Below are 12566 nucleotides of genomic sequence, written 5' to 3' on the forward strand. Positions count from 1 at the left end.
GACTTTGGTGATTCAGGTCAAACTGGTTCCTATTATCCCATAAGACATTGCTAACTCCTGCTGTAAAAACCAAGAATTTTTTTTAAAAGTAGAGCTTCTTGATAAGCCACTGATAGAGACAGTATCCCCACCCACCCACCCACCCATTAATTACTTAATTGCTAGCAAATGGCCCAAGAAATTTAGATATTAAAAATAGGGCTATCACATAAGAAGCTTAAAAATAAATAAAAAATAATTAATTGAAGAACTCCTTGCCACATAACTGCTCTCCCTCTTGTCTACCACACAGAGTTGTTAGGATCAAATAGGGGAACACATATGGAAGTGCTTTGAGATTTCTGAAGGGCTACAGCACTTTTAAGGTTACTCTTATGAGAGCAGGAAGTTCCTCCCCGCATCCTGTTTCATTGGGTACAATGAGGGAAGCGGGGTTCCTGCATCTGGTAAAATAGAAGGGTCTGTGGAAAGTCATTGAGAGCTGGGGATTAGCCTTGAAATAGGATTAACCTGGGGTTCATGAACATTAAAATAAATCAACATAATTAGTTTTCTTTGTAATACTATGTATTTTATGCATTTACAAACATTCTGAGATGAGGTCCATGACACAAAGGTTAAGAACTGGTGCCTTAAAAGAAGGAACAAGGGGATGAGGGAGACAAAGCAAGATAACCAGTCCAGCAGCAGCACCACCACCTCTGGTTTATTTAAGAATTTTGTGGTTTGTAAAACTCTCATTCATTATTCCATCGAATCCCCACAACTCTGTTAGGTAGGTACTACAGGCATCATTATCACCTTCAATATAAAGATGGGGAAACTACTTTGGCTCAAGAAAGTTTATGTGACTTTGCTGTGAACACACTGCCAGGTGCCAAGAGGGGTTTTAAACCTACCTTATTTCAAGTTTAGACATCTCTCCACCACACCCCTTGTCTTTTCTGATCATGTAAGTGCGGACTCCGTGCATGGCCAAAGGAGGTGGCAGGCTGCCTGATTCTTTTCATGAGCAGACAGCAGTAATATCTGACATGGGTGTTGCACTGAAAAGCCAAGCTTATTAGCATCCACATCACTGAGACTACACTAAAATCCAAAGCTCTAAGCATAATGCTAACTTTTTTTTTGCAATGTGGTTTTTATTTCTAATCTAGACATGAAGGAACTAGGATGCTCAGATGTTAAAAGCTCATTTCAGCATCACAAGAGAAACATGAAGCCACTTTATTTAGATTTTATTTTGCTTTGTTTTAAAACATAGACCCAAATTTCCTAATCTGCATACTATCCTGAGCATGCCTAATTTAACTTGAAGACAAAAGACTTTGCTGGTGGAACACAGCTGAACGTCTCTCCCTTTTCCCACATCACCATCATTTGAAAATAGGTTGGTTGGATTTTTTTTTTAAATCTGATTTCCCTCATGCTAAGACAGAGAGTGTGTCTAGAAATGTCCACTCCACCTTAGCGATGACAGAATGAATGGGCACCTTGAGATCTCTCTACCTATCTCTGCCACTTTGTAAGAGAATTCATTTAAGAGTACAAGAAGTTGGGACTCTGTTAGGTGACTTTGCTCCATCAGTTCCAACTCATTTCCCATCAAACCAGGTTTGGCCTCTGGCTCCTTGCAGGTCACCAATAGGGGATCAAATGTGAAAGAGAGAGCAAAGAAAACCTGGGGGAAAATGGGTCCTGACATGACTCTATTGGAATGTAGGTTCCATCTCCAGATACCTTGGCTTGGGTTCTGCTGCGTTAGGAAGCAGAAAGGCCTACAAATGATAGTAATAACATCTGCCTATATTTATTTGGCTATGCAAACAATGCATGGTTTTTGTTGATAGGGACTGAAGCTGCCAGTCACAGCTAGGTCTGATGACCTCACAAACACAACCCCTGCCTTGGTGAGCATGGCAGCAAACAGGCAGGCCCACAAAAGCCCTCCTCTGGCACCGAGTCTTTAGAAGGCAGCTCGAATGCAGGGAGTTTTGAGCAATGACAAAATGTGTTCTTTTCTACCAGTCACTGGCAGAGGCTCCCATTTCTTCAGATAAGAAAGTTGCCTTCCAAAATCGTTTGGCAGAATCTCCTAGAGACTTGTTTCTTCTGCTTCTTCCTAATTTAGAAACAGTCTTTCAAAAAAAATGACATCAATGTGAGAAAAAACTAACTCTGATTTAATTTCCTATTTTTTTCATGGAAGACTTCAGAGTCTATCTCCTACAACCACTCAAAAATCATGATAATGCTTTAGGGAAAAAAAAATTCAGTAAACAAAAGTGTGTATTCCCCAAGATCCCATTATTCTGAGCTCTATTAAAGAAGCAACATGTGATACGAATAAAAGATTTTATTAAAATCATTTATAAGTAAAATGAACATAATATCTCGGTGATACAAGGACACAGATGAAAGCACAAGGGGGTATATATGTATGGCTTAATAGAATAAAAGCCGTTATACACGTGTTAATGCACACACAAATAGAAGAATGAGCAGTGTTAAGCTATAGTAAATGGTTACATGGTTTTAATTTTTCTGGATAATATGGAACTTCATGATTCTTATTCAAGGGTTTAAAAGCAGAGCCTTCTTTGGAATTTGCAGTCAGCATAGATCTTGGCTTCCTTTATTTGGCACCTCTAATAAGACAACACAGAAACAGGCGTCTGCAAAAATCCAGCATCTTCCCAAAGGACTAAAATGCCATGGGAATGGGGGTAGAGGTTAGAGAATGCATGAAGAGTATGTGAGAGTGTGTGTGTGTGAGAGAGAGAGAGGGAGAGAGAGAAACTAAAAAGCATCAGTCCACGCTAAATCCTTATTTGTTCTTGGCTGTCAGGGGTTTCCGGCTGATCTTCTTTGATTTGTCATTATTCTTCTTTGGAGGCTCTGGGTTTGCCTGCATGTGTCTGCCGTAGAGGCTGCAGAGAAGAGAGAGATACAAAAATATGAGACGTAGTCTATTCAAATAAAACAAGCTTCCATTGGTAGCGCTTTAAACAATACATTGGTCTCCAGAAATACTTAGTTACCCAGCCAAACAAAAGCAGGAAAGGTCTATTTTCTCCGGGTCACTGCTTTTTGAAACACTCTCTCTCTCTCTCTCTCTCTCTCTCTCTCTCTCTCTCTCTCTCTCTCTCTCTCTCTCTCTATCTCTCTCTCTCTCTCCCTTCTCCCCCACCCCCCCTTGAAGCATCTGGATCTTATTAGGGGTGAGAGTCCCAGAATCCAACATTCGCAGAGCAGGGTAGGAGAACAGCAAATAAGGAATTCTTTCTCCTCCTGGAGACTGCTGAGCAGTCTAATAGGGAACCAAGTTCCAAGGGCTGTGAGTGTTTAAGTCGACAATGACAAAAATTGGGTTGAACCGGGGAGATAGAGTGTCCATTTAGAGAAAAGTGAGCATCCTAGCTAACCAGAAAGCCCAGGGGCTCGATAATGTGACAGAGAGCAATGGTGTCAGAGGCAGCACCTGCTGTTCCTTCATGATTGATGGTGCTGGGAGAGCTACCAACACATCAATGGCACATTAATAAGGACCACTGATTAAATGTTGACAAAGTATCCTACAATTAAGGTGGATGGCATTCACTCCAAGTCTAAGCCAGTTCCATGGCTGGGAGGATTTAACTGAACACCAGATAGTAATTAATAGATAATTTATGAGTAATCCTGATTAAACTAAATTAAAAGCTGGCCTAAAATAAATACACCTCTAACTTAACTTGTTATTGACATAAGCTGCTTTTTGGAGGAAGGCTCTGCAAGTCCCTCAGTACCTCCTTGGGAAAGGCATGTCGTTTTCTCCTTGCTGAATTTCAGCTGTACTAACACATGCCTGTTGACATAAATCCCGGCTCCCCGTACAAGGTGTCCCCTGATAGGATTGTCCTCTTGGGTCCATCTGATTCCTCTCTCCCAGCACTCTGCCAGGATGAACTTCTGGCCACGCTTGGTAGGGAAATGTTTATTTATTTATTCATTTATTCGCTCATTCATTTATTCATTCATTTACTTGTTTGTTTGTTTGGTTAGGTTAATGCCCTCGATGTGTCTTTCTCCCTTTAGTCCTTGCAACAGCTGTGGCTAATGGCTTTAACATCATATCAGAGGCCTCCTGTGCCTGGAACACTCTCCCTACTCTTCTCAGCCTCCTAGAATCCTAGTTTCTTTCGAAGTTCAGATGGATTGCTACCTGCTTCTCCTGAGGTCTTTCCTGGTACCCCAGCCCATGTGCTAATGCCTTCCCCTTTTTCCTTCCCCCAATTACCTTGTATCTACTTAGGAGTACATGCCGTTTCTCTTAAAATAATGTAAACTACTTGAGGGCAGGGGCTGATTCATTTTTGCCTTTGCATCAAAAGCCCAAGCAAAATGCCTGGCACCAAATTTTTGCTGATTAGTTGATTGGGGGGAAGGGCTTGTACATTCTGTTGAGTAAGAAAGCCAGGATCTGAACATTATTTAAAGCATGTGGAATTGCAGTGATAGTGAATTTAGGATAACTTAAGCTGCCTGGTCTCAGTACGGTTTTTTCATCAGGACATCTGAAAGCACTCTGTCCCTGTTAATATCTCTGTGAAGCAGATGAGAATCACCTTTCCTTTGAAGGCTCAACAAGAGTTAAACGAGCTGTCCAACGCTTTCAGCGTGAGCCACAAACAAAGCTCCAAAGAAATGACTCAGTTCTCAGTTTTAGCCATTACATCCTTCTGGCTTTGTAGGAAGATCAGATGGGCTCTTTAGTTGGGTGTCATTCTTAAATACTTCAGGGCAAGTCTCTCTGGCCCCAGCGCCCCAATGCTCAGAACATCTAGCCAAACAGGCTTTCTGCTATTAGCACCTGTGGACACCCCAGCTACTCTAGAAAACCTAGGGATGGAGGAGCCTCTGCTTCTGGACTTCAACTTGGCTTTCTGTGGATTGTTGGGGGGAAAAAAGAGCTGACCTTCCGAATTCCGGAACAACTGATATTAGATTGGAGATAATGTTTTAGAGTGACCTTTCCCCACAATCACACACTTTCCTGTAATGTGATATGTACACAAATCATCCACCTGTCAAAACCTTCCTTGTATCGGCTACTCAGCATCGGGTCAGTGTTTCTGACTACTCATTTGTGACTTATGTTGTTCATGTGGCTTCCTGTTCACGTGTGGAGACCAGAAATGGAAGCCTTGATGACTCAGGCAAACCAAGATGACCTAGCACATTCTACTTTCATAACAGAACTGAGAGCCGGGGCAGATGGAAGCAATCACAGAATCGCCAACTCCGAGCTGGAAAAGACCTAAGAGCTGGCCTGTCCAACCCCCATGTGACTGCCCTCTACAGTTTACTGGATGAATGGTTATCCAGTCTTACTTGAAGACGTCTGCTGAAGGGAACCCACACCTCCCTAGGGATCCACTTCACTTCTGGATAGTTCTAGTTGTTAAGGATGGTTTTTCCTTTTCTCAAAAGCCTCAATTTGCCTCTGAAATTTTGCCCACTGTTCCTAATTCTGCTCTCTAGAGTGAAGGAGAAGGAACAAGTTTAATCCATCTGTGTGACCATGAGCAAGTCATTTAACCCCCTGCTTGTTTCAGTTTTCTCATCTGTAAAATGGGGATAACAGTCCATCACCCAAGGTTGTTGTGAGGCTTGAATGAGATAATTGTAAAGCACTTAGCACAGTGCTTAATGCACAGTAAGCATTATAGAAATGTTTGTTATTATTACTGTCAGTATTACTACATAACAACTCCTCTCCAAGTCACCTCTTCTTCAGGCTTAAACAGCCTTAGTTGCTTAAAAGAATCCTCATGATTCTGAGACCCTGATCACCCTCCTCTGCAGATTATCAATGTCCTTCCTGAAATGTGGCACCTAGAAATGAACAAACACTCAGGGAGGGCTCTGAATACAGGAGATGGTAGAGTCAATAGCACCATTACCTTCCCAGTTCTGCATACTGTCCCTTTACAATGTCACCTAATATTGGGGGGGGAGGGCAGAACCAGACTGTGTTCTAATGGGTGGGGAGGGCATTGGGAGGGATGCAGATCTCATCACTTGCTCCACTGCTTCTAGGTTCACAGATCTGCCTGGGGTAAAGTGACATACTCAGGATGTGTCCCTGGTGGGATTTGAACTGAGATCTTCCATAACACACTGTTGAATAATATTTAGCTTATAGACTACTATGACAGTCAGATATTTTTCTCACAAAATGTCTCTGTTATTTACCTGTCATCCTCTATCCTGTGCTTGTGGAATTGGGTTTTTATACCCAATTGTAAGACTTTACCTTTATCCCCATCATCTTTCAGATGATCAGATTTGACCCACAATTCTAGGCTGCCATCACCTTTTTAAGTGGGATTCCATCACTCAGTGTTTTAGGTAGCCCTCCTGACTTTGATTCATTTGCAAATAGGAGAAGCAAGAAATAGCCCAGGGCTCCAGCCTAGGGCTAAGCACATATCTCTGAGAAGTCAGATCTGAGATCCCTCCCAAGGTGATATCAAAAGATTAATGACAACTTTTGAGGGCAGAGCATTCAACCAGTTCCCATCTTACCTAAGTCTACTACAGTCTAGCCCACACCTCTCCATTTCATCTGTAAGAACAGCAGGAAAGAGACTGGCAGATGCTTAGCTAAAATCTAGCTAAATCATATCCACAGTAGTCTAGCAGCTTTTCCCTGTCTTGGGAAAACAGCTGCCTTTTCCTAACCCTTCTTCACTTCGGTTCTTCCAGCTCTGTCAAAGATCACGAACAATGGCTCAGAAATCACACCTGCCATTTCTTTCAGTACAACTGAATGTGTAGCTTCTCTGGGCTTGGTGAGTTGAACTCATCAAGGATGGGTAGGAACCTGTTGCTAGCTCCCTAATTACTGGGAGTGCTTTTTGGCCATTTTCACTGTCCTTCACAGTCTAAAGCTCATTTTCCTTGGCAAAGAAAATAGATTTGAGAAGTTCTGTCTTCTCTGTTGTCAGTTATCACTGCTCCATCCACACTGTGGCAGCTAGCTAGAGAGATAAAGATATATCTACCTAGAGATACATCTATAGATTCTATATCTCTATATATCTAGATTCTATACCTACCTATAGATCGATATCTTTATCAATATCTTGACAGATACAGATCTCTCTTTGTATTTCTCTTCTTTGATCTTCCCTTATAGATCAATAGATAGATAACAATATCTATCTCCTCTTTGATCTCTTTTTTCCTTTAAACAGTTAAAAAACAAACAAACAACAATCCTGTTTTTCTTTATCCTTCGATTTCTTTAATAATCTTGGCTCATTTGGAGTTTTAGCACTCCTGATAAGATTGTTACAAGACTATTCAATGTTTCTGTACTCATCTTGTCATTTACTGCCATTGCTTTCATTTTCCATCTTTTTTTATTGATAAATTTTGTTTTGACACATCAGTTGACACATAAGGATTTTTAAGTTGGCTAAAGAATTTCCTAGGCATCTATACTGGTTTTTTTTTTTGAGACAACTCCCTGTTTTTCCTCTTCAGAATTATTTCTTTGTATCTACAGAATTTAATTTTAATTTTTGAGAGCTTCCCAAACTTACACATCTCATCTGATTTCCCTTTAGAATATTAATCTATAGGCTTCTTCTCACAGTTGCTATTAATCCTCTGAAATACGCTCTCCAAAAAAATTTAGCATGCATGTCTGACTATGCCTGAGTTTTCTCACCTTCTCTATCACAAATTATGGTATGGAATAGTCACTCCCATCCCCTATTTCTCATCTTCTCTACTTTAGTAAACAGGTCTTTCTTACTGACTGGTGAGAATCCAATGGAAAATAACAGTTCCTTTCACTGGTTCCTTTACTTCTGAAGGATGCATGCTGAGAAACATTTAGATGCTCTGCTTTTTATCAGAGAGAGAACCCTGGATCACATCATTTAATCCTCTCATCTTTAAAATCTTGTTCTTTTGGATCTTTGGCTTTTATTTCACCTTCATCTCTAAACATATGTGCACACACTTCTTTCCAGGCTGCATTCCTGACTCACCTCCACAGGACCTTGTCTACCATGACACAGAAACCTCTTCACCCTGGAAGCTCACTCCAGCCCTGGACTCCTTCTCATACTGGAAATACTCACCAACCCCTGAAGCCCCCCTCTGATTGGTTAGTTCTTCCTGGAACCTCCATTTTAAAGAGGTTGCCCAGGCACTGCATTCCTTACCAGATTGCATTTTCTATACTTTTTCTACCATGAAAAATACCTTCACCCTCCCATTTTCTCCCTGCCCTTGACACACACACACACACACACCCTTCCAGCATTCCCATACAGAAAACTATCCCTTAAAACAGGATCACAAAAGAGACTGGGGGGAGAAAGAAGCAGTTGTGCACAGTAAACAGCACACCAACTGTATCTGCCAGGGCACACAATATTTCATGCCCATAGCTCCCCCACTCTACAAAGAAGGTGGGAAAGGTCCAGGTTCTTATTTTCTCAACTCTTTTCTAGGGCCAAACTTACTCTCTAAATACACACCAACTGTGTGTGTGTGTGTGTGTGTGTGTGTGTGTGCACTTTTCTCAGCTCCCCTCCCCTCTCATTTTACAGACAAAAACCTGAAGCCTCATGGGGTTAAATGATGTACCTAATTAGGGTTCTATAACTAGTAAGGCACAGCTGGGATTTGAACCCAGGCCCTCTGAGCTCACATTCAATGCTTATATCCTCCCATATTACCACGAACAGTATAAACCAGCACCAACCTTTCCTTCAAGTGCATTTTCCACATGGACACTTACATTTGCACAGAGGATTTTACAAAGCAGTCGATAAAAGTGCTGTGATCCCTATATCCAGGAGGGCAACACTGAGGGAAATTTGCCCAGGGTCACCCAATGGGGTAGCAGTAGCCCAGTGCTCAAGCTCAGAAAACTCTAAGGATTCATGGTGTGAGAGTCCTTGGAAAGCTTTCTTGTGTCTGCTGAAAAGTGAGATTTGTAGAGGGTAATTGGTTGGGAGGTGATCAAGGTGGGGGCGTGGTACAGAAGAGTCCTCTCCAGGGAGAGTGAAAGGATCATTTAATCTCAGTAGCCTGGTGAACAGACTTCTGCAGCTGAAGAACATTTCAAAGAAGAGACTTCTCCGGAAGCTCTCGGCTGGGAGATACAAGTGAGTGGGCCTTGGCAGTGTGTGTACGTTATATCTGGGAGGTCTGGAGTAATAACTCAGAGAGGGTGTGATGGGGAAGGGAGGGCCTCTGACTGAAGAGCTTCCTCTCCCCATGAGGATCAAAGAAAGAGTCATAATGAAACGTTCTATATCCCCTCTCTGTTCCTCAAAGCTAAGTAACGTGGAGCAGATACATTCAAGGCACTGGCGTACTGCCTGCTTTTAACCAGAAGCTTTCAAGTATCTGATGCTTAAATGAAGGAGGGCAAATTCAATGCTGACATGTCAAAAACACAGTAACCTTTACAAAGAAAAAAAAATCAGTATTTCCAAATAGTATAATGCATATGTTTCCTAATGATTTCCTACATCGTAATAAGCAATGACTGTCTTGTCAAAATTCTGTGTCTTGCTGTAAGGCCTAGCACAGTGATCTATATACAGCAGAAGCTTAATAAAAAAAATATGTTAAATGTAAACAAAATATAATAAGGGGCTTGTCATATCTAGAAAAAGATTCCATTCAAACAGGTACATATTTATTAAGTGCCAGCGAGAGGTGGTAATGTAGAAAGCAGAGAATACGAGGTTAGAGGCCAAAGGACCTGGCTTTGAATCTCAGCTATGCCGATTCATTGCAGAGAGCATAACATCTCAGACAAGCCACTTAACCTCTGTGGGGCTCAGTTTTCTTATCTGTAAAATGAGGGGGTTGTGGAAAGAGGACCTGGATTCAATTTCTAACTCTGATGTTCTAACTCCCTAGCTGAGTGATGACTGTGGGTACCCACAGGTACCTCCCTGGTCTTGAGCTTCCTCACCTGTAAAATGGGAGGGTTGGGCCATATGGCCTCTGAAGGGACTTCCATCCCTAAATCCACAATACCATGGCTAAATGACCTCTGAGGGCTATTCCAGCTCTGAAACAATGGTCCTACGATGTGCAAGGTACTTCATTAAAAAGATAAAAAAGGACATAGTTCCTGTCTACCAATAAACAATGTGTAGACATATAAATAATTACAGAATAGATACAAATTATTCAAAGAATTTTGAAGAGGTAGAAAACAATAACAAATGGGTGTCAGGAAAGGCATCCCAAGGTGAACCTGTAGAGTAGGAGGTAGTGCCTATATCCTGTACTCTGAAGAAAACTAGGGAATCCAGGGGTGGAGGTGAGAAGGGAGTGTCATTTTAGACATGTACAAAAGTAGGGAGGTGGAAGATGAGGTTGTAACATGAAATAAAAACTGTAAAGGCAAGTGAGACCAAACTACAGAGGGCCTCAAATGTTTTTATTCTAGAAGCAACAGGAGTCACAGAAGAGCTCTGAGTTCCTTTTATTTCTTGACCTCTCTACATCACTTGGAGAGGCAGAACATCTTTCCTGAAGCTTTTTCCTAACTCGACTTTGCAAGTGTCTTTTCCTTTCTACTGCTTCTTTCTACTGCATTTATCTCTGCTCCTCCCAGTAGCTCACAAAGCTGTGCACCTCTTGGACTTTTGCGCCTGATCACACACTGACATAACTTTCCCAATTTGGTCACGGATTCCAGATCAGTCTCCTTAGTAAGACTATAAACTTCTGGAGGGCAAAGACCACTAGATCTATTTCTTTGCTCTTTCCCATAGTGTTCAGCACACTGCTAACCACAGGAGTCGATGCTTAGAATTAGAGAGCTAAAAATTATTTGATCCAAATCACTTCCCTAGACAGATGACTGAGTCCCACAGCCATTACATGACTTGCCCAAAGGTTAGACAGTTAAAAGAACTAACACCCGGACTCAGGCTGCCCGTTTCCCAATGCCCATTACTATTTCCATATAGTACAGTGTGTTTCCACATGCTAGGTATATGATACTATCTGTCATGTGTTCAGATCACATGTCTCTAAGCTGATGAGTCAAGAGAGAGGCACAGTAATTAATTAACTCTACCCTCAACCCTCATCTCTCACCACTCCCAAAGCAAAATGTCTAAAAGTAACTAGTGGCAGCAATTCCCTTTATCATTTCCAAAGAGTCACTTTAAATTTCATGTAAGATATTAAATGAAATTCTCCAAAGTCAATTCAGTGAATAAACTATGAGACCTACAATGCAAGTACATAATTTCAAATCTGTGTAATTACCTTATATAGCAGCTACAAGATAGCAGTTAGAATTATACAGATAAAGAATTGCTGAGTCTTTAAAAAAAAAAGGGAAGCAGCTAGATTACTCTTATGAGCTGTCTTATTATGTCAACAGTCAATGATTTCTTGAGATCACATCTGTGAGACAGTCCTGAACTCACTGACAGCCGTACGGAGCTGTCACTTTCTTTTGTGAAGCCTGACTCACAGCATCACACACACATGCACACACATGTGTGTGCACACATGCACACACACAAAATAACTTTTATTTTTTGAAAAGGCTATAAAAGTAACTACACAGAAATATATCCATATACAGTATTTAAGCCCATGTAAGATGTAACTAAAGATATGAACCTCCCCTCCCCACTTAGGTTGTATTTGTTTTTTATATTTAACTTATCTGTAACAATGCTGTTCCCCAGTAGAATGTAAGTTCTTGGGGTTTATCTATCTCCAGCACCTAGCACAGGGAAGCTTCCTAATAAATGTCAGCTGAATTAACTTCAATTGAAACTTGAGATTCACAGAAAAACAACAGCTATATATATTTATTACATCCATTTTAACCTTCTCTCCTTTACACATTAATATTCTTCTTATACAAATAATTCCAACAGATGGGATTGATATTCAGTGAAGGCCAGTTGTTTCCTTAGATGATCTCACCATCTCCATAACTGTAAATTCAGAATCACAGAATGTACAAGCTGGAAAGGACCTTAGAGATCATCTAGAAACACATGGAGAAGTGAACCCCCAGTACATTTTCCTCCTCACTATCTGCCCCACTAGAGAGGAGAAAGGAGAACTCTGGAACAGCCAAACTCATTGTATCATGCAAGAAAGATGCTCATTAAACTTCATCATCCTGTCTACTTTAATGATGCCTTTACTTAATAAAAATTCCCTGAACAGTTGCAAGGATATTAGGCAAGGTCTTCGGTTATGTATCAGGGGTCCAAGCTGTCACTGGCAAGCATGCAGTTCAGGAGGTATACTCCCTGGGGAAGGAGCAAACACAGCTTACATGTAATAAATGCAGAGAGAATCAATAACCGCGACTTGCTACATTACTTAAGCATTTAAGAAAATAGGTGATCCCTTTAAATTACACTTGGAAAGTGCTAAATGCTGCAAGTTCTATAATAAGCTGGGGGTGGGGATAAGGAATAGGAACAGTTACCATTACCAAGACAGTCCTCCAAACTATTAGAAAATAACTTGAAAAAATGCATTTTATGGAAGGACCA

The 12566-nt window shown here is 41.2% G+C and overlaps 1 protein-coding gene across 2 annotated transcripts in view; it reads right to left on the reverse strand.

Annotated features, from left to right (window-relative positions):
* Positions 1-2338: 2338 nt before the first annotated feature.
* Positions 2339-12566, reverse strand: part of RSU1 (Ras suppressor protein 1) — a 236079-nt gene continuing 225851 nt past the window's right edge. For both annotated transcript variants that reach the window (XR_005010507.1, XM_036761372.1), the window contains one exon: positions 2339-2930. Coding sequence is in view for 1 of the 2 variants with exons in the window: in XM_036761372.1 (XP_036617267.1) it covers positions 2828-2930 (103 nt within the window). In the remaining variant the exon portion in view is untranslated. The remainder of the gene's footprint in view (positions 2931-12566) is intronic.

Source organism: Trichosurus vulpecula, chromosome 5, assembly GCF_011100635.1.
Source record: "Trichosurus vulpecula isolate mTriVul1 chromosome 5, mTriVul1.pri, whole genome shotgun sequence".
In the NCBI taxonomy this organism is placed as follows: Eukaryota; Metazoa; Chordata; class Mammalia; order Diprotodontia; family Phalangeridae; genus Trichosurus; species Trichosurus vulpecula.